This window comes from Erpetoichthys calabaricus, chromosome 1, assembly GCF_900747795.2.
Source record: "Erpetoichthys calabaricus chromosome 1, fErpCal1.3, whole genome shotgun sequence".
Classification (NCBI taxonomy): Eukaryota; Metazoa; Chordata; class Cladistia; order Polypteriformes; family Polypteridae; genus Erpetoichthys; species Erpetoichthys calabaricus.
Genome location: NC_041394.2, coordinates 178,513,763 through 178,541,061, shown reverse-complemented (window position 1 = coordinate 178,541,061; position 27,299 = coordinate 178,513,763). Strand labels below are relative to the sequence as shown.

The following is a 27,299-nucleotide window of genomic DNA, read 5'->3' as shown; positions in this document are numbered from 1 at the left end:
GGGCCTGCCTGAATTGTAGTGGAAACATTGACTGTCAGGTAGGGCTGACCACCTATTTGCCCTTCATATATACCACACAGAATCAGTCCTTCTGATTTTATGCATCACTCTGTCTCACTATTTCTCTCAACTTCCACTTCTTTCCTCTTTCATCCTGCTTCTGTGCTCAACAAACCTCTATGGTCCTTTCCAGTCAGACCATCACAATGGTCATAAGAGGGAACAAAATTGTTCTCCCACCCTTGAAACTTCCACTGATTTTAAAGTAAAAGCTCTCTAAGGCTGTCATCAGGTTAACTGCTCTATAAGTGATGCAGCACAGTCCCAAGATATATCTTCTTCAGAGTCCCACCAATCAGCCAGAAGAAGTTTCCTCACTCTCTTTTCAGTTAGCTCTGCATACTGATGGATCACATTATTTGGTCCATCCATGCCACCTCTATCATACTCATGCTGATGTCCTTCTAGGTCCTGCTGCATGTGCACAACCCTCTAAAAGTCACCGTATCCCCACACCAATATGTAGACACCCTTTTTTTGAGTGTGTAGCTTTCCCTTCTTCTCTCTCTGCCCCCTCCAAAGGTTTTCTACAGCAGAGAACCATGTCAAGTGCCATCCTGATGGCTAGTCCCTCACAGCCGTTTTAGGTTTACAGCTACCACTTGAAGGTAGCATACAGTGTGGTGAGGGTCATACCAATCACTGTGAAAAGTTAAGACCCTTAAAAGTTGCATGGGTAAATTGAGACAATGAAAACTCAGAGACAACAGTAAATTTGAATTTGAGATTTAAGACAAGTGGAGTCACACAGGAGGAGAAAGGATAAAATAAAGGCTAAATTTGCTCATTTTGCTACTCTTACCATGAAATGAAGATCACTCAAATAATTTTTGTTCTGAATTGTAATTCTTTTGCAGGGACAAGAACTTAAAAACAGGGGAACAAAGAGATGTCTGGAAATTACAAAGCATGACTACTACCATTTAGTTATTCAAGAATGCACGGGACAGGCCTGGAATATGCAGCATGTTATCCATGAGTTTTAGCAAGAGTTGGATTAGTGGAAATAAAATAAAAGTGGTGTTCATGGGTGTGTCTCAGGACAAAAGAAATAACCAAGTTTTCCACACCTCTCATCAGTGACTGTGTTATTGAAAATTACATCTGCCTAGAAAAACATCTAAACACAAATCGAATCAAGAGAGGTACTGCAAATTTAGTGCCATGTTTTATTGTAGTTATCACTGCATTTTCAGGATGAATTGTATAGTTATTTAATTGTACTTTTTCATTTTTAAAAAAGAGAAGGTTAATTGAAAATTTGCCAATGTCCACTGCCTACTGTGCGCATTGGAAGGTGAGATCTGATGACTGCCACCCTTTTGTTTTAATCCTTTTGGGTTAGAAAGGTGGAGAAGTAGGAGGAGAAATACATGAGTTATGAGAGGTGAACTGGCAGAAGATGAGCAAGGATTCTCAGTAACACTTTAGTTTAGATACTGCAAAAATGCATCTATTTCTCATTTACTTTTATGTACCAAGACCTCAACAAAAGTTTCTTTTGGTCTTAACACTTATAAAACATCAGATAGGTTATTCATCTCTGTGCAGAGTGGCATATTTACATAATCGTAAAAATTCCATGTTAATTTAAAGGATTCACAGGTCTTATACTAAATATGTAATATCAAGAGAAATGTGTCTCAGTTAAGCCACATCAGACCACTCCCGTGTGAAATTTTGTTAGTAGGTTGCATTGCAGAAATGAATAAACACTTCACTGATGTTTTGTAAGTGTTATGAAGACCCAAAGAAGTGTTTATTATGTAGTAGTAAATGAATAATAGATGCATTTTTGCAGTACCTAAACTAAAGTGTTACTGGATTCTCATTTATAATCTGTGATGAAGCTCCTTAAATCTACTCTTTAAAAATACTGTATAAGTTGTGCATGCAGCAGAGTTTGATTCTGAGGGAACCCAAGGGTCCTATGGAAGAAATGAGATTCAGTCTCTGTTTAGCCCTTTAAGTCATAAAGGGATTTATCAATTTATGTCTTCACATGGAGAGTAGCATGATAGCAGGAGGCTGAGAAATATCAGATGCTCCATGGACACAATCTCAGAATTGACTTCCATTCCATCTGAACAATACTTATGCTGAGTGGGAATTTTTAGACAGGCCCTTTGTTTGATTGCTCTTTGTTCTACGGAAACAGAACATTACATAGACAGTCCAAACGAGGCCTGCCTTCTTCATGAAAAGTTTTGTAGGGTCTAATCTCTTTTGCAAAGCTGACTTAATTTTGAGACACCTCATAAAGATTTAGTGAAATAGAATCAAATCAATAAAGCTGAATGTGTGTCCATTATACAGTATACATCACACAGCTGAACTTATCTCTGACACATTTGCAAAGATTGTCCATTTGTCCAGGGGAGACCATCATAGCTTGTGTTTTGTTCCCAAATTTAGTTAGGTGCCTTCAGTCTACCCATTGGCAGGTAACCCCTGGTAGTATCTCTAATAATAATAATAATAATTCATTAAGTTTATTTTGCGCTTTTCTCACTACTCAAAGCAGTTTACATAATGAATTTAGAACCACTTCAACCACAACTAATGTGCAGCATCCACCTGGCTGATGTGACAGCAGCCATTATTGCGCCAGTACTGTAGGTTCACCACACATTAGCTACTAGCTGGTGAAGGGGTGAAAGTGAGTTAGCCAGTTAGAGACAGAGGATGATTAGGGATCCAGGTTAACCAAGTCATGGGTAGGCATCCTACTCTTTAGGAAGGATGCCCAGGGATCTTTAATGACCAAAGTGAGTCAGGACCTCAGCTTTATGTGTCATCCAAAGGATGGCACCATTTTTACAACGTAATGTACCTGTCACTGCACTGGGGCATTCAGACACACACAGATCACACATTCAGATCCACATTCAGACTACAGGGTAAGCACCCTCTGTTGCCCTTACCCGTCCTTCCAATACAATATACTGGCTGGGTAAAGATTGATGTTTGGTCCTAGCCAAAATGCCCACCCATGCAGGCTGTCCAACACATAGCATAAGTTCTGATGAATAAAAACAAAACATCTTCCTTCCCACTGACTGAATTCTCACTTTTTTCTCAAAATTGTTTAAAAATTCCAGGGTTAAGCCTCATTCCTCATTGCCAGTTTGCTCTCATTCTATTTGCATGTTAAGTTTGACAGGTTTTCATGACTTTCTCATCTTTTTAATATTTAAAGTTAAATGTTGACTTTGCGCCACTCAGGGACATTCATTGTTTTCTTTACCTTTGTTTAGGGTTATTGTCTGATTACAATGGGAATCATTTGACCAGTAAAGCCACCCACCCATGAAAACGTAACCATACTTTATTCATTTCATTGTTTCCTTCAAGTATCTAAGCACGTACAATGCTAGAAGTATCATGCTCCAACTTAAGGGCGTTGCTACATATGTGATAAGCAATGCTACTTATTCCAAGGCTTCAATTTGATTTTTCTTTATTCTATCAGACAAAAGTGTTTTTCAGTATAGTGTCATCTTACAAAGTTCCAGTTTTTTTCTCTCTCAGGGGCAATATTATCCATCCATCCATCCATTTTCCAACCCGCTGAATCCGAACACAGGGTCACGGGGGTCTGCTGGAGCCAATCCCAGCTAACACAGGGCACAAGGCAGGAAACAATCCCGGGCAGGGTGCCAACCCACTGCAGGACACACACAAACACACCCACACACCAAGCACACACTAAGGCCAATTTAGAATCGCCAATCCACCTAACCTGCATGTCTTTGGAAAGTGGGAGGAAACCGGAGCGCCCGGAGGAAACCCACGCAGACATGGGGAGAACATGCAAACTCCACGCAGGGAGGACCCAGGAATCGAACCCAGGTCCCCAGATCTCCCAACTGCGAGGCAGCAGCGCTACCCACTGCGCCACCGTGCCGCCCGGGGGCAATATTACTACAGAGTAATTCATTATTCCTGATCTGAACCATTGAAATTTAAATTCTCATTAAGGCAGCTTCTTTGAAATGCTGTGAACATGATTCTTCTCAGGCAGTTTTCAAATTTGCAATGATGGAGAAGAGGAGGTGGGTTGGATGGAACAAGCAGGAAGAATAATTCTGGTGGGCACAGTGTGTTAACGAACTTCTGGAGAATTAGGGTAACCTATTGTGTAGTTATAGACACATACAGTAGGTAGTTATGTAGGTTTATTGTTTCTCAAGTGTTTTACTTTGGTCTAATAAATGTCTTTGTTTTATATAATGTGGCTTCCTTGGCTTCATTTGGGTTCAGGGTCTGCTCAAAGGCATTCCCTCCAGTTCACATAATTTATAAATGTGTTATACAGTTTTAAGAAAGTTCCATGGTCTTCATAGTACAGTGCACGTTTATCAGCAGGACCTTACATACAGAATTCATTGTGGGGATAACACGAAGTTGGCACTGCAAATTTCTGAGAAGACCTTCCTGCCACACTTCTGAAGACTCAAAATTTGTGTTTTACCAGTGACATCAACCCTGCCTCCTGCAGCAAAGCTAAAGTTCTAACAACCTGAAGGAATGAGTTTGTTTCTAGGAGCATGTGTTTATTAGGGTTTTGGTTTCTGCTTTATTTTTTTTTATTTATCATTTTCACATGGGGTTCTGTAATCAACCATTCATGTTTGGATTTTCTGAGGCTCCTGATTATGTTTATGGAAATTCCAATCGCATAAAAAGTTGTCTAATTTACTGGCTGCTTTGTCTGCCATTTTGTATTTCATATTGTTGCCACCATGTTATGTTCCCGTCATCAGGAGCATTTCATGTGTTGTTATTACCCTTTGGTAATGAAGCAAGGGGATACAATATCATCTAGGAATTTGCTTCCTTATCTGGGTTGTGGAAAAAGAACCCTTTTTCAAATCTCTCTTTTTAAAGGTTTTTAGTTTTTGTTTACGCTGCCAGCCATAAAGCTTTGCAAGGAATGGGGCGGAGTGGTGGCTCTGAGGCTAAGGATCTGTGCTGGTATCCAGAAGGTTGCCGGTTCGAATCCCTGTCACTGCCAAAGGAGATCCTACTCTGCTGGGCCCTTGAGCAAGACCCTTAACCTGTAATTGCTCCAGGGGTGCTGTACAATGGCTGACCCTGCGCTCTGACCCCAAGGGGTATGTGAAAACTAACAAATTCCTAATACAAGAAATTGTATAAGGCAAAATAAACAACAAAAAAAAGAAGTAGTGATGGATAGCCATATATGTATTTTCCTTCATGTACTACAACAAAAAAATGTACAAAAACTACTACTAGTTTTAAAAAAAAATCATCGTGGCAACAAAGTTTCAATCTTCAGGGCAGACATTGGCCATGTCACACAGCATTTTTTTAAAGCCACGCTTCACGTTGCTGGAGCGTCTTTTCTGTTTCCGTTCTGTGCAGTTAGTATGCACTTTTTTCTTCTATCAAAAATACAGAAATGCCTTGTAAATAGTAATAGATCTTTCATTATTATTTTTATTATTTCACAAGATTTTTTCTGACTCTTAGAGTGCATTTTAAGGTTTGTTTTCATCAGAGCTGCACCACTGGGCTAATACTTATGCCTTCCTAATACGGACCTGGCGTGCAACTGCTGACTCTTGAATATCGGTTTGAGCAACTCTATACCTGCAGTTAAAGTATGACTATTGGTGACCCACACAAGACCCACAGAGCCTCAATTGCAATGACCTGTACACTTTGTGACCAGCCTACTGCCAATTTGACAGCCAGTCTCAAATGGAGTCATAACTTGGCGCATGACTATATATACAGGGTAGGGCTGGGTGATATGGACCAAAAATCATATCTCGATATTTTTTAGCTGAATGGCAATATACGATATATATCTCGATATTTTTTCTTCTCATTAAGTAATAATAAAAAGACAGCTCTGAGTCAAAGCCACATGTCTCAAATGTCACAAAGGCACTTTTATTAACATACAACTGTAGATGTATATGAGAAATGGCTCAAAAACAAACTATCGGCATATATTAATTAATAATGCTCCTTGAACAAAATAAAATGATGTTCTTTTCCTGCATAACAAAAGACTCAAGGCTGTGTAATTAAGAAAATGTAAACCGAAAAGATACAGAGCAAAAATCACAAAAGGCAGAGTTGCTCCTTAAAAAATGAGTTTCCACTGAAGTAGAGAGTTCTTTCTTTACCAAAGTGCTTCCTCCTGTGTGTCGTCCTGTACAAACATCTACAACTGTGTGCAAATAACAAAACATGTAACAACTGGCAAAACAAAACAAGTGACAACTTTCTGACAGGCATCATTCATTCCATGTCCTGTAACACACAGAATGAAAACTGTTAAAATCACTTTCATTTTTATGTAAAGAGGCAGATCACTCAAAGGCAAATTAACATCCATCTATGTTTAGTAGGCATGTATAAGATTTAACTACGTGTGTAAACTACAAATGGTTTTAGTTAAACCATTCTGGTAAAATTACCAGCAAATGAGTGAAACAGATATATATTTTTAGACCTTTTCAATCTCAAACACTTCTGACTTTAATATGCATCTCTGTCTCTTCTTAAGTGGGGTGGTGGCTCTGGTGGTAAGGATTTGCTGGTGGTTGCTTGTTCGAATCTCGCAACCGCAGGAACACTTCTTTGGGTACTTGCGCAAGACCCTTAACTGCAATTGCTTGCTCCTGGGTATGACGTTAACCTGCATCCAGCCCTGTAAGCGGCCCACCAACTTACAAGGAAAACTTGGGGGTTGATGGCAAAACTGGCACTCCACCTCTGTAAAAACCTTCATGCAGCTTCACAGAGCTGTGTGGTGCCGAGGCATCACTCATTGCACATTGTACAAAGTGCACACTCCCCTTCCCTTTCCTGTCTCTTTTCAGCTGGGGCTCTCATTCAGTGTCACAATCCTCAGTCTAACACACGCCTGCACATACTCCAATAGGGCTGCTGGTTTATGTAACAAAGTTTCAGTTTCATAAGTGGTAGCTGTATAAGTTTAAACATTTCAAATAGATTATCTTGTGGTCAACAGGCATACTTAGCTCTGTAAATGGTACTATAAAACTTTTTACTTAACTCTTTTAGGGTGGGCAGAGGGTGAAAAAAGCTACAAATGTTGATAAAACTCGCCATTACATTATAGATAAACCCTCTTTGCTTGGAGGACTGTTAGACTCATTCTCTGTGTGTATGTGAGTAGCATAGAGTAAACAACGTCTAGAATGGCATTGACATTGGGTGAGAGAGTGAAGCGAATGTGCAAAGCAAAATACTCAGTGGATGACATTTTGCATATATTTTACTATTTTAAACTGGCCCTGTCTCGAACATCCCTCTGTGCCGGTCTGCCCCTCCTGCAGTGGGGAGGGCAGCCTCTGGCTATCCCAGGCCCATTGAGTCTCTGTGGCACAAGAGTATCTTCACGTTTAGGAGGGATTCTGACTTAGAGGTGTTCAGTCATAATCCCCCAGATGGTAGCTTCGCACCATTGGCTCCTCAGCCAAGCACTTACACCTAATGTCTGAACCTGCAGTTCCTCTTGTACTGAGCAGGATTGCTATTGTACCATTTCTGTAGGGTAAAACTAACCTGTCTCACGGTGGTCTAAACCCAGCTCACATTCCCTATTAGTGGGTGAACAATCCAACGCTTGGTAAATTCTGCTTCACAATGATAGGAAATCGACATCGAAGGATCAAAAAGCAACGTCACTATGAACGCTTGGCCACCACAACCCAGTTAATGTTTTGGTAACTTTTCTGACACCTCCTGGTTGAAATCCAAAAAGCTAGAAGGATTGTGATGTCCTGCATTCATGGTCTGTACTCATACTGAAAATCAAGATCAAGTGAGCTTTTGCCCTTCTTCTCCATGGGAGGTTTCTGGCCTCCCTGAGCTCACCTTAGGACACAAGAGTAGTTTCTCTCATGCCTCTGGCTATCAAGTCACTGGTCCGCGGGTCCGCACTCAGGCAGAGAGGGGAGGCACAATGGGTCATTGAACCACGTCTCTGAAGCAGACAGGTAGGTGCTCGGGTAACTCCCCGGCTGACAGGAGAAGGCATCTAGTGACCGCTCTGGCTCACATGGGACAAGAGGTCTTGGCACCCAAGAGGTTAGTGCCTATCACCTAGGTCTCTCCAGGCCACGTTTCCAGCTGCACCCCAGGAAGGACCCCCCACGTAGGCAGGGGGAGTCGTGCACAGAAACTTGACAAGGAGGGCACTCTCAGTAGATGCCCTCCCCTGGCCCCCACCCTCTGTAGTGGGAGAGGCAGGCCCAAAGCAGTTTAAGGGAGGAAGAGACAGGGTCGTGTGGCCTCACTCTCCATGGAACCCCCAGTGGGAGGCAATCAGTAATGATCCTTTCGCAGGTCAACCTTATTATGACTTTTACTTCCTCTAGCTAGTCAAGTTTGATTGTCTTCTTGATGCTTCACCAGTGGCTGTAAGTGACCATGGCAAGGCCAATCTGAGGACCTCACTAAACCATCCATCGGTAGAGGCGATGAGCATTATGTACACAGGGAAGGGATTTAATCAGTGCAAGTCTATGACCAACACTTATTGGGAATTCCTCTTTTGTGGGGAACAATTTCAATCCCCTCTCACCATCACAAATGGGGTTCAACAGTTTACCCACACCTCTCAGTGCTGGGTAGACACATGTTGAAACATGTTGGCATGAGCCACGGACATCTAAGGACATCAAAGACCAGTTATTGCTCAATCTCATATGGCTGAAAGGCACTTGACCCTCTAAGAAGTTGGATGCCAACCGCTCTGGGGTCGAGTGACTATTTAGCAGGGGAGAATCTTGTTCATTATGCGAATTAACCATACAAATCCACCAACAAAGAACGGCCAAGCAACATCACCCACAGAATCGAGAAAGAGTCTCTCTTAATTATGGTCAGAGTTCAGGAAACCCACAAAACAGAAGCGGAGTCCTATTCCATTATTCCCAGTTGCAGGATTCGGGAGGGGGGGCCTGCTTGGAACACTCTAATTTTTTCAAAGTAACTGCTTCAGACCTCGTGGGACACTCAACCAAGAGCATCGAGGGGGCACCGAGTGGCAGGGGATGGGACAGGCAGCAGCTTGCCTCACAGTGCAACGCCAGCTCGGTCCTATGATCCAACTACGAGCTTTTTCACTACAACAATTTTAATTTACACTATTAAAACTGAAATTACCACAGCTGCTGGCACCAGACTGGCCCTCTAATCTATCCCCATGCAAGGATTTGAAATCTGCTCATTTCAGTTACAGGGTCTCGAAAGTGTTCTACATTGTTATGTTTTGTCACTACATCCCCGAGCCAGCAGTGGGTAATTTGCATGCCTCCTGCCTTCCTTGGATGTTGTAGCCATTTCCCAAAGGTCCATGTACAATGGCTGAAGGGTCAGACCCGGATCTTCCCACTGGGAAGATGGAAGAGTCAGGCAGTAGGAGGAGAGTTCCCGGAAGTGAGAGAATCGAAAAAAAATTTGAAGTCCCCTTGTGTCGAAACTTAGACCTTCCTCTGGCCACCACTGTAGATATATCTCCTCAGTCTATCAGTGGAGCAGGACAATAACAGCAGTCTGTCGCTGAAGCTGCTCCTCTGTCTGGAGATGATGCTGTTCAGTGGATGCAGTGGATTCTCCATGATTGACAGGCGCCTGCTCAGCGGCCATCACTCCGCCACAGATGTCAAGCTGTCCAGCTCCATGCCTACAATAGAGCCTGCCTTCCTCACCAGTTTGTCCAGGCGTGAGGCGTCCCTCTTCTTTATGCTGCCTCCCCAGCACACCACCACGTAGAAGAGGGTGCTCACCACAACCATTTGATAGAACATCTGCAGAATCTTATTGCAGATGTTGAAAGACGCCAGCCTGGTAAGAAAGTAGTCAGCTCTGTCCTTTCTTGCACAGAGCATCAGTATTGGCAGTCCAGTCCAGTTTATCATCCAGCTGCACTCCCAAGTATTTATAGGTCTGTACCCTCTGCACACAGTCACTTCTGATAATCATGGGGTCCATGAGGGGCCTGGGCCTCCTAAAATCCACCACCAGCTCTTTGGTTTTACTGGTGTTCAGTTGTAGGTGGTTTGAGTCGCACCATTTAACAAAGTCCTTGATTAGCTTCCTATACTCCTCCTCCTGCCGACCCACGATAGCATTGTCATCAGCGAACTTTTGCATGTGACAGGACTCCGAGTTGTATTGGAAGTCTGATGTATATAGGCTGAACAGAACTGGACAAAGTACAGTCCCCTGTGGTGCTCCTGTGCTGCTGACCACAATGTCAGACCTGCAGTTCCCGAGACGCATATACTGTAAGATAGTTCATGATCCATGCCACCAGGTATGAATCTACTCCCATCTGTGTCAGCTTGTCCCTAAGGAGCAGAGATTGGATAGTTTTGAAGGCGCTAGAAAAGTCCAAAAACATAATTCTTACAGCACCACTGCCTCTGTCCAAGTGGGAGAGGAATCGGTGTAGCATGTAGATGATGGCATCCTCCGCTCCCCCCTTTCCCTGGTATGCGAACTGCAGAGGGTCGAGGGTGTGGCGGACCTGTGGCCTCAGGTGGTGAAGCAGCAGCCGCTCCATGGTCTTCATCACACGTGACGTCAGAGCAACAGGCCTGAAGTCATTCAGCTCACTAGGACGTGATACCTTTGGGACTGGGGTGATGCAAGGTGTTTTCCAAAGCCTCGGGACTCTCCCCTGTTCCAGGCTCAGGTTGAAGATGTGCTGTAGAGGACTCCCCAGCTCCAATGCACAGGCCTTCAACAATCGTGGCGATACTCCATCTGGACCCACTGCTTTGCTGGCATGAAGACTCCGGGCTGCTGTTGTGGGTGGGGGGAAACTCTCTCCTATGCTGGTATCAGCAGAAGGATGGGTGGAGGATGCCGTACTCTGAGGTGAGACTGAGAGTGGGTTAGGGTGGTCAAACCTACTACTAAAAAAGTTGTTCATCAGGTTTGCTTTCTCCCTGTCTCTCTCGATCGAGGCACCCCGTTTCGAGCTGCAGCCAGTGATGATCTTCATCCCATCCCACACTTCCTTCATGCTGTTATTCTGCAACTTTTACTCCAGTTTTCTCCTGTACTGCTCCTTTGCCGCCCTGAGCTGGACTCAAAGTTACTTCTACACGCGCTTGAGCTCATGCTGATCACCGCCTTTAAAAGCCCTTTTCTTCTGGTTCAAAAGGCCCTTGATGTCACTTGTAATCCATGGCTTGTTGTTATCATAGCAGCATACTGTTCTTACTGGAACTACAATGTCCATACAGAAGTTGATGTACTCAGTAGTGCAGTCAACAACCTCCTCAATATTCTCACAATGTGACCCCTGCAGGATATCCCAGTCCGTAGTTCCAAAGCAGTCTCTCAGAGCCTGCTCTGCCTCAGGGGACCAATTCCTGAATGAGCGTGTTGTTGTAGGTAGCTCCCTCACTCTTGGTTTGTAGTGAGGGTGAAGCAGAACCAGGTTATGATCTGCTTTCCCAAGCGCAGACAGAGGGGTGGCGCTGTATGCATCTTTAACTTTTACATACAGTAGGTCAATAATCCTATTTCCCCGGGTGTTACAATCCACATACTGGGAGAAGGCAGGTAATGTTTTGTCCAGCGTCACATGGTTAAAATCTCCAGAGATTAGCACAAGCGCCTCGGGGTGCTGTGTTTGTAGTTTAGCAACAGCGGAGTGGATAATGTCACCCGCTATCACCATGTCCGTGCTAGGAGGGATGTAAACAATAACAACAATGACGTGTCCAAACTCTCTGGGCAAGTAATAGGGATGCAGACTTATAGCCAACAGTTCAATGTCCCTGCAGCAAGTGGAGATTTTGACGTTTACATGTCCAGGGTTGCACCACCTTGTGTTCACATAGAGAGTGAGTCCTCCTCCTTTCCGCTTCCAGCAGGTATTTGCATCTCTGTCCGCTCTAACTGTGCTAAACCCGGGTAGCTCCACGTTAGCATCTGGGATGCTAGTCGTTAGCCATGTTTCACAAAATCACAACAAACTGCATTCTCTGTGGTTCCCGACTTTTTCACCAGCGCAGCCAGTTCATCAATCTTATTTGGTAGTGAGTTCACATTTCCCAGGATCACAGAAGGCACTGAAGGCCGGTATCGCCACTTCCTCACTAGCCGCTTAGCCTTTAGCTTAGCGCCGGATCTGCTGCCACGATACGACCTTCTTACCTTGTCGGGTAAGTAGGGAACCACATCGGCACGGGCCTTTGTTCTCAGTGCTAGAAGTTGACTACCTGAATAGACAAGTCTCGGCATGTTAAAATCCATGTCCAAGTAGTAAAAAGTGTCCAGGAAATGAGTCCACATAAAAGAAAATGGTAGGAGTGATCAGAGAGATAGAGAAAAAGGTAGAAAGATAAAGAAGATAAAGTCCTACATGGAGCTGCTGGAAAGGCTGCCACTCACGGTGGCGCCTAACTAACTATAAGATGTTAAAAAACTGTTTTTAACTATAACTATGAGATGTGTCTGGGGGTGACCTGGGATCTTCCGTCTATGGGATTTCCCATTCATTTGGGACTTGGTAATTTTTTGAGGTCTTAAAAGGCTCATCAACGAAAATCTATGGGAGGGTATCAGCTCGGACCAGAGCCCCAGGGAGGGTACTGGGCTGACCCCCAGACTGTGCCCAGGAAGACAGAGCAAGGTCCAGTCCCTCTCTGGAACGAAGGGTCGGGGAATATCCGGCTGGAACCTCTTGACAGCCACCAGATCTCCCCACAGACAATGGAGTACTGGATGACTGCCAGGGCTTGGTTTCACTTCCTCTGGGACTCCGGGGATGACCTCGAAGGGGAGTGGATCAGCCTGCAGTACCTTCGGGAGGGGAACTGGGCCATATAGGATATTGCCCAGCCTCAGTCCTTCCTGAGCTCCGGCCATGAGTCCTAACCCCAAAGGCGCCTTTGGGAGAGGTGCCGGGCCATAGCGGATTTTGCCCAGGCTCCCCGGTTCTACCCCGGGCATGGCCAGGCCATCCTTGTCCCCTTAAGACTTTGCTTTGTATCCCAGGACTCCTGATGTCAGCGAAACTAGTAATATGCAGAAACATATCAGCTGCAGCCACACTTCCGAGAAGGGTACCGGGGTGCTCTTCAGAATTAGCAGACCAAGGTGAACTGAAGGCCTGCTGCCAGGGCTCTCCCTTAGATGAACCTGCGGAAAAGCATTTACACAGAGGGGCATGTAGTTATCCTGCCTGGTTTTTACATGACCCCCTGCCTGGTATTTACATGAGGCCATGTCCAGTTTGAATTTATATGACCCCCTGCCCACCTGGAATTAGAAAATTTTGCTGCCTTCCCGCTTTTTCACATTACCCCCTGCCCAATTTTTCTACATGACCCCCTGCCCACTTTTTCTACATGACCCAGCAGCAAAACTAGTAATACACAGGAGCATATGGGCTGGGAACAGACTGCCATGAAGGCTACCTGGGTGCTTTTCAGACTTAACAGAGCAGAGTAAGACAAAGCTCTACAACCAAATGAGCAGAAGATGGCGCCTCTGTTAGGATATTCCGTTGCCTTTGTCTTGCCCCGCTCATTGCAGTTATGGGATATTTTTGTATTTTTTGTTTATTTTGTGACACTAGTCATACGCGGTTTTCCAGCCGCGTTAGTGTACGATCGCATTTCATTGATCAACATTAGATCAGCAATGGAAAATTTCTCTCAGCATTACAACTGTACCTTTTCTCCTCCACCGTTTGTGAATGCTATGTTGTTCAGCGGCTTCTCCCCATTGTTGGTAAACAGCACCCGAGTCAACCTGCGGTGCCGTCGGAGGAAACGTGAGAAAAGGGCAGGTGTGCATGCGAGGTTTCGGCATCTACGGCACTGTGTTTCTGATGTAGATCTTCCATCTTTATCTGAGGATTATCCGAGCAGGCCAACGTGCTTGAGACCTGTTCTGCCAGGATTACTTGACATGCTGCTTCCCGCTCCCTGTCCGAGATGCTGAGTTCGCCGAGGGAGTAATCCCGGACTGCTCCGTGCTATCCCTCGTATTCCAGAAAATGGTAATTTGACGGCCGCTGTTTCAATGACTCTACCAGCTAAGGTGGCACTGATTAATGTACGCTCTATCACAAACAAGTCATTTATTTTGAATGACTTTTTTACTAGTAATAAATTGGATTTCATGTTCCTGACGGAGACTTTCTTTTCTTACAAGGTTAACGTTGTTCGGGCTAATATTGTTCCAGCTGTCTTACCTAGTGATCTCATTCACTCTGGTTCTGAGTCTTTTGTGTTCTCAGAAGTTTCACTTTCGGATCTTTCTGACTTGCTCAGGAAGATGAAACCTTCATCATGTCCTACTGACCTGTTGCCAACATCATTAATGTTAAAATCTTTGAGTTGTGTAGGTCCATGCCTTTAGAATATCATAAATTGCTCCTTGAGATCTGGTGTGGTTCCATTGTATTTTAAACATGCTGTAATTCAACCGTTGTTGAAAAAATCTAATTTTGATCCCTCTATTTTGAGTAATTACAGGCCAATTTCAAAACTACCTTTTATTGCCAAAGTTTTGGAAAAGGTGGTTGAACAGCAACTTTGTGCCTTCTTAGAAAAGCAGCAGTTCTTTGATTCTTTTCAATCTGGTTTTTGGAGGCGACATTCTACCGAATCAGCTCTTCTAAAAGTTTTTAATGATCTTTTAATTGCTGCTGATGCAGGCAGGTGCTCTGTGCTTGTGCTGTTAGATCTCACCGCAGCTTTTGATACGGTGGACCATCGGATCTTAATTAATAGATTAGAGCTGTTAGGTGTCTCTGGCTCTGCTTTGGACTGGTTCTCCTCTTATTTGTCAAATAGGAGTTTCCCAGTCGGTGTGGCTGGCTTTTCATCTGACTCTGCTCCTTTGACATGTGGAGTGCCACAGGGCTCGGTTCTTGGACCTATACCTTTCTCTCTATATATTCTTCCCCTATCACAGATTCTTAACTCTTTTAAGGACATCTCGTATCATCTATATGCAGAAGATATACAGCTTTATTTTTCATTTAAGCCTAACCAAATTAATACTTTGGTCACTTTGGTTGATTGTCTGTCTCAGGTTAATGACTGGCTTAGTAGTAATTATCTACAGTTGAATTCAGGAAAAACTGAGGTACTAATTGTTGCTCCTCCTGTTCTTCATTCTGAGATCAGTTTAAAATTATCTTCTGTCTCTTCTGTTATTAAGTCAAGTCTACATAACCTTGGGGTTATTTTTGACCAGTCCCTGGCACTTGATGAATATGTAAGGTCAGTCAGCCGTTCGTGTTTCTTTCATTTAAGAAATCTCTCAAAACTAAGAAATGTTGTTTCAAAATCAGAATTGGAGATGCTTGTTCATTCTATTATTTCTTCACGGCTTGATTACTGTAATGCTCTCTTTACAGGTTTGAGCAAGTCCTCTCTCGCACGCTTTCAGTTAGTTCAAAATGCAGCTGCCAGACTCATAACTCGTGCCAGCCGGAGTGATCATATCTCCCCCATTTTGCACACACTGCACTGGCTCCCAGTGTTTTATAGAATTCATTTTAAAGTTTTGGTACTTACTTTCAGAGCTTTGCATGGACAAGCTCCTGAGTACCTAACCAGCCTGCTCCAACACCATACAGCTCGCCGGACTCTAAGATCTGGGCAACAGGGCCTTCTCGTTGTCCCATGCACTCGGCTAAAAACCCGTGGGGATCATGCCTTTCAGTCTGTGCCACCAAGACTATGGAATAGCCTGCCTTGTGGTCTGCGTGGAGTCGAGTCTCTTAATTCTTTTAAAAAACAACTAAAAACATTTCTTTTTAAACAAGGTAATCAGTGCTGAATAGTCCCAGTTTGTTTATTCATTGTTTTTAATGGTTTTGTTTATGTTTTGTTTTTAACTGTTGTATTTGTACTGTATTTGCTGTTCAGTGCTCTGTGACCTTTTGTCTGTGAAGGGCGCTATATAAATAAATAAACTAAACTAAACCAGGGCCCTCGATAACTCCCTTAGAGGAACCAGTGGAATGAGCCTCCACCAAGGGTGAGGGAGAGAAGGTTGGAGATTTGCCCAGGCTTCTCAGTTCTCGCCTGGGTGAGGACTGATTGGGGGCCGCCGGGGGATCCTCAGTCCCCTGGGTCAGGCCAGGTTTAATACTTAGGTTGGGGCTAGCCTCAGGATTAGGAGAAAGGAGCTAATAAGGCAAGGTCAGAGGTTCACATGCCCACATGAGGTGTTTGCAGCAAAAACAGTTAAACATGCTAGATATCATGTATGCAGGAAACGGTGAAGGTATGAGAACCCTGTATGGGTAATGTACTTTAAACAATTAGAATAAAGGATACAAAATGTACAGCATGTGATTTTGTGGTTTAACCAATCAGTGAAGGCTTATACTGTGTGATCAATGTGACCTGAATGCAAATCAGCTATGAAGAGCCAACTGTATAAATAAAGGCTGCACCTTTTCTGTAGTGAGTATGCCTTCTGCTAATCTGGTGGCTGCATGGATCTCACTTTTTGCAAACAGAAATAAAAAGAGATGACAAGCTTCCTCATGCCTGGTTCTTTGAGGTGAGTATTTCTTCTTCTTCTTCTTCTTGTTAAAATTTCGTGTCCTTACTTATGATTTATCTTTTAGGTGATGATGGCTTGTAATTTAACCAACTATCAATGAAACCAGATACTTAAACAATACTAAAATACAGAGAATGCCAAAAAATTTTGATAGAAATGGTCTGAACAATTTAATATATACAGTGGTCACCTGGTGAGTGTTAACAACGAGGAAAATGACTTGTTAGTGATTCTGGCATTTACAGAATGCCCCAGAAAATCAAAAAGAAGAGCTCCCTTTGAGATGGCATTTCCCGTAGATCTTTGGGTCTTCTAATCTCATGGGTTATTAGAGGATAATCTGGATCGCTGTTTACAGTTCTGTGAAGTGGTGATAAATGGTGAAAGATTAGGCAATGGCATCATTGATAAAATTATATGGTCCGACGAAGCTCTATTTAAACTTTCAGGTTCTATAAATTGCCACAACAGTGTCTACTATTGCACAGAAAATCCCCATGTAATAATAGAAGAACAATTGAATAAGATGGGGATTACAGTTTGGTCAGTGTGGTATAGTGGGTCCGTGGCTTCAAAGAAAAAGCCAGCTGAGGCTGAAAAGGAGAAAAGGGAGAATGCAGGAGAAGGAGCTGGTACAGGAGCGAGCAAGCGAGCGCAGGCTCACTGTGTTAATGACAGGTGGCTGTGAAGTGAGCCCTAGCGGGGAGTTTGGCTGGCATCTGGGGGCAGATGGATTGGGTCACTCCTGCTGAGTTTTGCAGAGGAGCAGGAGTGACCACGATCGAGGACGGCTTGCCGCATAAGGCTGCAGAAGGCACCAGGAGTCAGAGGCTTGGGAGGTGGAAGCCCCAGTGTGAGTGCCCTGGTCACTGGGGAACCCAAGTCTTGGTTTGGCAAGAGCCCTACAGAGCCAGGGATCAAAAGGCTCAGCTGCAGGTTGGGCGACTCCCTTTGGTGCAGGACCCAGATGGGAGAAGCAGCGGAGCTGCCAGCTAAGGAAGGCACCGGATTTTTACAGGACTGCTTCCAGCCATTATTGTTGTTTTAACCTAATTTTTAAATGGAATATGTATTGGATTATTTTAACCTCCACATTTCACCCTGGTTTTATGGATTATTTATTTATTGAAACATTTTGAAGCACTGCACTGGACATGGTTTTGGTTTTGACTGTTTTTAATAATAGCACTGTTTGCACTTTGCACCTTCCCCTTGGTTGTCCTCATTGTCCAGCTCATCCAGTTACATTACCAATGGTGTCGGGTTCAAGAGGCTCCCAAAAGAGAGATGGGAGTATAGAGTAGACCCGTATTGTCACAGGCAGATCTTTCGTGTAAAGGGTGTCACAGGAGGCTGGGGGTCAGACCCGGCTGTAATGCCTGGAAGGACCGAGAGGTGGCGCATTTGTACTCTGGGCCAAGAGGGGGCAATCGCTCTGGAGCAGAAGAGGGCCATGAAAGGGGAGCAGGGAGGTTCAAGCCCGTTGGGGCCCGTATCCACTGCCAGGGGGTGCCCCGAGCCTCATTGAGCCCAGGACATATTTACTTCTGCCACACTCCTGGAGGACGACCCTTCCAGGGACATCCGGAGTGCTTCTGGGTGCTCTCCTGACGCTTCCGCCACACCAGGAAGTGACGTCAGGCAGAGCACCTGGAGCTCATCCGGGTAAGGATAAAAGGGGCCGCCTCCCTCCAATCAGAGAGCTGGAGTCGGGAGCAGGAGCAGGACGAAGCTCCTGGAGAGAGAGGACAGGTGGCCCAGGAACATTGAGAGAAAGGCCCGGAGTAACGGAGATTGGAGGAGAGAAGCACAGTGTGTTGTGCGGGACAGTTGAGTTGTGTGTTGGAGAACAGAGAAAATAAACGTGCTATTTATAAAGATGCGGTGTCTGTCTGATGGTGTCTGGGCAAGTCTCACAAGGGGTACTTAGACCTGTTTTTTTCCAAACAACTCTTACATATGACCAGTATCTTAACATGCTGAGGGACACTGTTTTAGCACAATTGCAGAGACAGCATAATAATGAAGACTTCTTTCAACAAGACGGAGCTCCTCCACACTATGCCGTAGAAGTGTGTGAGTTTCTTGATGAACAATTACCCAACAGGTGGATAGGTCGACGAGGGCCAGTGGAATGGTCAGCACAATCATCAGACCTCACCCCAATGGACTTCTTCTTTTGGGGTTTTGTTAAAGATAACATCTTTTCACAACAATCACATACTGTGGATGATATGGTTGGCTACATAAGAGATGCATGTCAAGAAATTGATGACAATAAAGGACTCTGCCAAAGTGTGCTTGAGTGTAGCAAGAAGACTACAACAATGTGGAAATAATGAAGGCTGACAATTTGAGCACTAACGAGATTGTACCTAAAGGCATTGTGCCATTGTGACATTCTTTTGAGTTAACAAAGTTAATAAATCTATTGTGCCAATCAAGCTATTGGAATATTCATAACTTGTATGTCTTTTTCCTTAAGAACAACTGTAAACCTACTTTTGCCCACCCCTGTATACAGTATAAATATAGATATAGATATTTATTCCAACTAGAGGGCTCTGCCCCCTGCTTGCTTCGCTCGGCCACCTCCGGGTTTGGTTAACCGGATATACAATTTAAAGAGATTGTTTTTTTTCATGGGAATTGTTACATACTCTTTCAATTCCATGTTGCATCGCTTCTCCGTGATCATAAATATACACCTGACCAAATTGTGTTTTCTGCGAAATTAAACTTGTAGCTTTAATTGTTGCAGGACCACAGATTCTCATAGCATATGAGCCATATTGTGTAAAACTACGTTTTGAACATTGAATGTTGCGACTGCGAAAAGTTTATTGTAGGCTCAAATATTTTGCCTGTAGTGTTTGTGGATTGGGCGGCACGGTGGCACAGTGGGTAGCGCTGCTGCCTCGCAGTTGGGAGATCTGGGGACCCGGGTTCGCTTCCCGGGTCCTCCCTGCGTGGAGTTTGCATGTTCTCCCCGTGTCTGCGTGGGTTTCCTCCGGGCGCTCCGGTTTCCTCCCACAGTCCAAAGACATGCAGGTTAGGTGGATTGGCGATTCTAAATTGGCCCTAGTGTGTGCTTGGTGTGTGGGTGTGTTTGTGTGTGTCCCGCGGTGGGTTGGCACCCTGCCCAGGATTGTTTCCTGCCTTGTGCCCTGTGTTGGCTGGGATTGGCTCCAGCAGACCCCCGTGACCCTGTGTTCGGATTCAGCGGGTTGGAAAATGGATGGATGGATGTTTGTGGATTTCATTTTCACCAAACAACAAATCTTTCAATTCTCATGGATACGCCTCTTCATTGGGAGGCAGCACTACTTTTCCCTGATGGCAACATGAATTAGACGATCTACAAGTCTCTGACTTAAACTTTAAAGCCTTACAATATCTACATACTTCTGACATATCACCTATGTCAATATATCCATCCATCCATCCATTTTCCAACCCGCTGAATCCGAACACAGGGTCACGGGGGTCACCTGGAGCCAATTCCAGCCAACACAGGGCACAAGGCAGGAACCAATCCTGGGCAGGGTGCCAACCCACCGCAGATGTCAATATATTCGATCTCTTTTTGCTGTTCCGTTATTTCAGAGTAATAATTTCCATTTGTCTGTGCTAATGTGATCTTTACTTTCTTTTTTTTGATACTTTCGAATTTTACTACTTTCATATTCTTTAACTTGCTCTGCATGTGTATTGCGCCATTTTTTTTGAGCCTTTCAAATTCCACTGCTTTCATAATCTCTAACCTGGTCTGCATATGTATATGTATATTTTTCAATTTCTTTATTAAGTCTTTTATTTCTGACCCCGATTGGACCTGAGGTTTTCAATTCCACTTGGTCTGGGCTGATTATTACTTTCCTTATTTTCTGAATTTGCACATAGATTATTATTGTTCTTTTGTGCATTTTTTTTTGCCTTCTATTCTCTCCAACATTTTTGTGTCTCTTTTCGATGCACTGCTCTTTCTTCTTCGCTTAGTCGTTGACATGCCATCTAGAACTTATAAAATTTTTAAGAGCTGGGAGCACATGAAATGTGTCTGCCAAAAGCATTCCAACCATTGAGAGGTTAGATGTCTGTGATCTTGTTTTAAATTGTTTGTAATTAGGGCATGACGTGCAAAAGTCACCGTCTCAAAGGTCATGCTTCCAAAGATTGTAAAATTAAGTCTCGCGTGGCGTCAAAGTGTCTTTCCGAAAAGATCACATTTAGACCCAAGATTTTTTTATTATAATAGAGAGACAAGTCTACAAAGGGAGAAAACGAATCACGTACAGTGGAACCTCGTTCACGAACGCCTCGGTACACGTACAACTCGGTTTACGACCAAAAAGTTCGCCAAACTTTTGCCTCAGTTCACGACCACACACTCGGTATACGAACAAGCCAGTTTCCCTTTCGGTTTGTGCGCGCCGATGATTTCCGCACGTGTTGCATTGTTCTCGGTCGGACGTGTGCGCTTGCACGTGCGTGCGTGCGTGCTTTCGCTGTGAACTCTTTGTGCTCTATTCTATTTCTCTTCCGGTTCGTACGCGCCGATTACTGTATTTAAGCACGTGTTCAGCCTCTCCCTGTTCATTGTTCTCAGTCAGATGTGCGTGCTTTACCTGTTAACTCTTTGTGTTCTACAGTATTTCATGTGCTTTTGCAGTTAACCATGGCTTCTAAGCAAGTGAAAAGTGGTGAGAAGAAAGTTTTGCAGAAAATTGAAATCGAAATAAAGAAAGAAATTATTGAAAAGTGTGAGTGTGGCGTTCGTGTCACTGATCTTGCCGCCAAGTACAAGACTCTTTGACTATTCTAAAGCAGAAAGAATCTATTAAAGCAGCTGATGTTGCAAAAGGAGTTACAGCGTTAACCAGGCCTCAAGTGCTGGAAGAGGTGGAAAAACTGTTGTTAGTGTGGCTGAACGAGAATCAACTTGCAGGGGATAGCGTAAGCGAGGCAATATTATGCGAGAAAGCCAGGAAGATTCATGGCGATTTGCTGCAAAACTATCCTTCTACGAGTGGCGAAAGTGAGGAATTTAAAGCCAGTAGAGGATGGTTTGAAAAGTTTCGCAAGAGAAGTGGCATTCATAGTGTGGTAAGGCATGAAGAGGCTGCTAGTTCCGACGCTGAAGCTACGAAAGAATTAGTGAAAAATTTCACAAAATTAGTGGAGGACGAAGGCTACATCCCGCAACAAATCTTCAACTGCGATGAGACCGGATTGTTCTGTAAGAGGATGCCGAAGAGAACTTACATTAGCCAAGAAGAGAAGGCTATGCCTGGCCATAAACCAATGAAGGACAGGTTAACCGTTTTGCTGTGTGCTAACGCTAGTGGCGACATAAAAATCAAGCCGCTACTTGTTTACCAGTTTGAGAACCCTCGTGCTTTCAAGCAGCACAATGTAAACAAAGCCAGACTGCCTGTGATGTGGAGGGCAAACACAAAGGGGTGGGTCACAAGGACTTTGTTTTTGGAATGGCTGCACGAGGCTTTCGCTCCCGCCATGAAGCGATATCTTGAAGAAAATAACCTGCCTAAAAAATGTCTTCTTCTGATGGACAATGAACCGGCACACCCTCCAAATTTGGTTGACGATATGGTTGAGGAGTACGACTTTATTAAGGTCATGTTCCTCCCCCCCCCCAACACGACTCCTCTTCTGCAGCCCATGGACCTGCAGGTTATTTCAAATTTTAAGAAACTGTACACCAAAGGACTATTCACCTCGTGTTTCAATGTGACCGAGGAGACATCTTTGACCCTGAAAGAGTTCTGGAAGAACCATTTTAATATCGTTCATTGCATCGGCCTCATTGATAAAGCCTGGGAAGACGTCACACACCGTACCTTGATCTCGGCCTGGAAGAAACTTTGGCCTGAATGCGTTCCTGAACAGGTTTTAGAAAGCTTTGAGCCTCCTGTTTTGGATGAGATTGTGTCCATGGGCAAGAGCATGGGTCTTGAATTGGACAATGAGGACATCGAGAAGCTGGTCCTGGATCACAAGGAGCTGACGATGGAGGGACTCGCTGAACTCCAGCAGGAGCAGCTTAGGTTGCTCACCGAGGAGCAGTCCTCCGGGGAAGAAGAGGAAAGGGCGGTTATAAAAAGTGATGCGATAAAAGCCATCATGGAAAAATGGAACGAGTGCCAGGATTTTTTCGAAAAGAACCACCCTGACAAAGCGGTTACGAACAGAGTGATAAACATGATGAACGACAATGTCGTCTCGCATTTCCGAAAAATTTTAATGCGTAGGAAAAGGCAAGTCACATTAGACCGCTATTTCACTAAGTCTGATCCACCAGCTAAACAGCTAAAAACACCAGAAACCCAAGAAATCACAAGAGAGAAAACACCTGAAGGAAAACATCCCTCCATCGCGGAGCCAGACTCTCCCTCAAAACTGTAACCTCCTCTCCACCCATTTCCTCCTCACTTCATGCCAGACCTCAACTCATGCAAGGTTAGTTTTCTTGGTGGTTTATGGTTAGTTTTTGTATTACGGATTTTTCAAATGTTCATTTTTCAGTTCGTAGCGTGAATTGTTGCAGTGTTACTTTTCTCTTTTTTCAAATGTTCATTTTTTTCCCTGTGCTTAAAACTCATTAAAAAAAAGTGTTTACAGCGAATGGTTCATAGCGTGATTTGTTGCAATGTTACTTTTCTTGGTGGTTTATTAAATTACAGATTTACAGAGAGAGAGAGAGAGAGAGAGAGAGAGAAAGAGAGAGAGAGAGAGAGAGAGAAAGAGAGAGAGCAGGTTTGCGCGCTGCTGAGAGAGAGTGAGCCTGCGCGTGCAGCTGAGCAGGGAGCCTGGGTGTTTGTGTCAGTGTTATTCAATGTTTTTACATTAGTTTACTATTACACTGTGCATTCTGTGGTGTAATTAACTATATTTGTGCTTAAAAATCTTTAAAAAAATATATTTGCATACAGTTCGTACGGTTTGGAACAGATTAATTGTATTTACATACAATCCTATGGGGGAAATTGCTTCGGTTCACGACCAAATCGGTTTACGACCAGAGGTTTGGAATGAACTATGGTCGTGAACCGAGGTTCCACTGTATCTTATTCCTGAGCTTTCAACATCTACCCTGTGTCATCATCAGAGGAAAATGATTAGACATAAAGGAATCAAAGACAATATGTAGCAAATGAGGAGGAGGGGATGGGTGTGGGGGGATTAAAACCCTCTGAACTCCTCCTTACTTTTGATTATTTAAAAACTGATTGGTTTGATCCTACATTGGATAGGATACAGTTAAAATTTCCCCAAATATTCTATGCTATACTCTCCATTTGAAGGAGTTTAGATTGCTTTCAGTGTTACTGGAATGGACAAAGGGTCTGGATGTCAACTTCAGATATCAGGATGAGAATTTCATTGTGGACCTTAGGCCTTTAGACCATACCTTTGAACTTTATAAGGCTATAAAATACATTGGGCCAGTCACTCATATTATACACTGGAAATGGCTATATTTTCTGGGCTTTATATAAAAAGAAAACTTCAAACTCCCAACTCTTTTGACATTGCTTTCATTTTTAGTTCCTAAACATTCTGAATGGTCACATACAGAGTTCAGGAGCCGTTTATTTTACAGTGTTTTTAAATATTTTTTCCGCATTGTTTTCTTGGAATTACTCATTTACTATTTCACTTAATTTTCATTAAATAATTGTTGACTTCATTTCATGTCCTGCACTGGTTTTTAGATGCCAATGTCATACATGCATCAACTGGTGATATAGTTTATATCATTTCATGTAAGACAGAGGGGCTACTCTTTGTAATTGTATACATTTTATTAGTAGAAAAGCAAAGACTCTACATTTTCTCTAAAAGAAATACAAAAACAAATTTCAGGTTTCTTATTTTGCTGGTTCCGAGCCTGGGTTAGAGGTTCCAAAACTTCACCATTTGCTCTACTATAGATGTATATAGTTATTTTCTGGATCAACATATTTACTGGTCACATCAAGAAGATAGGGAGAGAAAGATGCGTGACAATAAGAAATTCCAAAATTCACAAAGACATTGAGAATTAAGCTGATGTCACATTTCACGACTTCTAGTTTGAGGGTTAAGTCTTCTGTGTTCTCATTTGATGTCAGATTACACAACTAGAAATCACAGGGAATGTCAAATGAGAAGTCTGCATGACAACTTTCTGGCACAGTTTGACATTTCCAAGGTATCACAATGCTTGCTCCTTTTTCTAACATCCAATTTCATGGTGCATGACTGAGTTGGCATCCATGGGAAAGTTTTATGGATAAGCCAAGCTCATCCACAGCTTGCTTTTTCCTTTTTTCCATTTTCTCTTGGTATGGAAAACACACAACATCAGACAGACAAGTCTCTCTTCTGTTTTTCAAGTCCAAAACTCCTGTGTTCTTTTTCCTCATTGGCTACATTGTACAAATTGAACTTCCAGGTGAGCGCTCATTGGTTGTCAAGTGTCACATACACAGAGTCCATCCCTACGAAATAAGACAGAAATGAGACATGCTGAGTCACAGACTGGTTACACTGAGTCATTGGGTTACGCTGTAACTGCCTCCGACTTTCTAAGATTATGTAAGTGAAGTCTAACACTGAAAATCTCTGGAAAGTTCTGTAATATGACATGGCCCTTAGAAGATAAATGGCAATCAATGTACAGTAAGAGGACATTGCATTTTCGGGGAAGGAAACTTTGCGACTCAAGAAAGCAAGTATTAGGAAGAATTTCCTTATACTGAATTTGAATAAATCATGCCACGCCACTCAAATTTAAAGGTTGTGTTTCTTTTATTAGTTGTAGTTTAAGGAAAATTGCATATATTTGTTACAGATCCTCATCAAATTGTTGAACAATAATTAACAAACTGATCAATCAGACATTAAACACAAGAACTGGCCAATTGTGATCAACAACAAGAATTTTGTGTTTCTCTACTCTGTATTATAGTGATATGTTAAATACGGCTAAATACTTAAATAGGTTTAGTTTGATGGGTAAGTTATCCACTTGCCAGGTACAATTATTTTTTTAATAAAGTGGGAAATATAAAGACTCCAAGCCAATATGCAAAGTGCCAAGAAAACCAACATCGGCATGTTGATTACAAGTTTATTTCATCTTGATACTGTTGGCTCGTCTCTTTACAGAAGCTTTCTTTTGACCTGAAAGGCAAGAATTCACTCCAGGTTGACACCCTCTTTGTCTCATTCAAATCATCCATCTGAAGACAGCAGAAGTGGGATTGTGAACTCAGAACATTGGGATTACAAGCCGCCAGGTGCGCCTTTACAGTATATGGAAATCTCAATTGGGCAGTGGCCTGTGACACGGCTTTGTCCTGCACAGCCACTCTCTCCTTTTCTCCCTCAGCCACTCCAGTTATGTGGTGCCAGCTATAAGGAAAATCGATCCACTCAGTTAAACAACTTAAACCCTGCCCAGACCCCAAAGCAAAATTAACAGGATGCATTTAAATGGATAAAAATGATTTAAACAACAAAACATGCAAAAAAACCATGTCAGAATATACCCCATCAATCAATTTTCAAACCTGCATAGTTGAGTTTGGGTTTATGAAAGCCAGAGGCTAGTCTTTACCTGCCTTAGTGAGAGACCATCGCTAGGTGTGTAGTGTAAGGTGTCTCTGTTCAGAGGCAAACTTAAAAACAACTTCAATGATGTGGGTGGGATACACAGTTGCAGTTCTTTCTAAAATCATTAGAATGAACAAAACCTCAAGTGACACCCCCCAACCCCATACACTAAACAATGTAAATGACCTTGATATACAAGAAGTAATGAGATACTATACATTAAAAAGAAGTAGAAAAGTTACCCCTTCCATCTCCATTTCAGTTACAAACTATGTTCCACAGCAGTGCTTGGCTAACTGGATGGCTTTGTCAGTCAAATTAACCATGGAAGAACAGAAAGAAAGGAACAATAAAGATTGGCACACCTTCTTGAAACTGTATACTATGTTTTCTTTGAGAAAAAAATGCTTTCTGTTCTTTTTGAATGACTAACCGTCAAACTGTAAAGTTGCAAGAGGCCCTGCCTTGTTTTCCTAAAAGCAGATTCTTCTGTACTGCCAATTGTTTCATACCAGACATGATAGCTGAAATGTACACGTGCACCATGATAACTGACTTTCTCTTTCTTTTCTTTCTCTTTCTTCCTGAAGGAGGTTCGGCTTTGGAGGTCTGTGTTGGCTTTCTTTCTTAAATATCTGCAAATCCCACTTGTAATGAATGGGTTTCATTTTACCAGGGCAGTCAGGGAAGAGGGATAAGTTATACAATTCACTAAGTGGATTCTAAATCAACATACAGGGTTTGAAAACAAACAGAAATAAGAAAACAATTACAGAAAAATGAGTAAAGCAATTACAGTGAAAAAAATGCTTGTTACTTCTATTCTAAACAAATTATGGCAAACTAGCTGTGCTACCCATCTAAGAATGGATGAAATCTAAATAATCAGTATAGACATCAATGTTATTGTTGGCAGTGCACCATACAATGCATATGTCTCTTTTATATGCCATTTGTTATGGGACGCGTAAAAACAGTGTTAATGTTTGTGACGCACCATCTTTTGGAATCACAGAGACATAGCTACCGCCCAGACACAAAAATCTCCCTTTATT

The 27,299-nt window shown here is 43.1% G+C and overlaps 1 protein-coding gene across 4 annotated transcripts in view; it reads left to right on the top strand.

The window, feature by feature from the left end:
* The window catches only part of LOC114657406 (probable polypeptide N-acetylgalactosaminyltransferase 8), a 526,476-nt gene extending 521,666 nt beyond the window's left edge, over positions 1-4,810 (top strand). For 3 of the 4 annotated variants that reach the window (XR_007935632.1, XR_007935625.1, XR_007935626.1), the window contains exons 12-13: positions 918-1,119; positions 1,204-4,810. Coding sequence is in view for 1 of the 4 variants with exons in the window: in XM_051930802.1 (XP_051786762.1) it covers positions 918-1,046 (129 nt within the window). In the remaining 3 variants the exon portion in view is untranslated. Of the gene's footprint in view, positions 1-917 lie in introns of all 4 variants that reach the window. The other variant, XM_051930802.1, reaches the window with a different exon arrangement.
* The last annotated feature ends 22,489 nt before the right edge of the window (positions 4,811-27,299 follow it).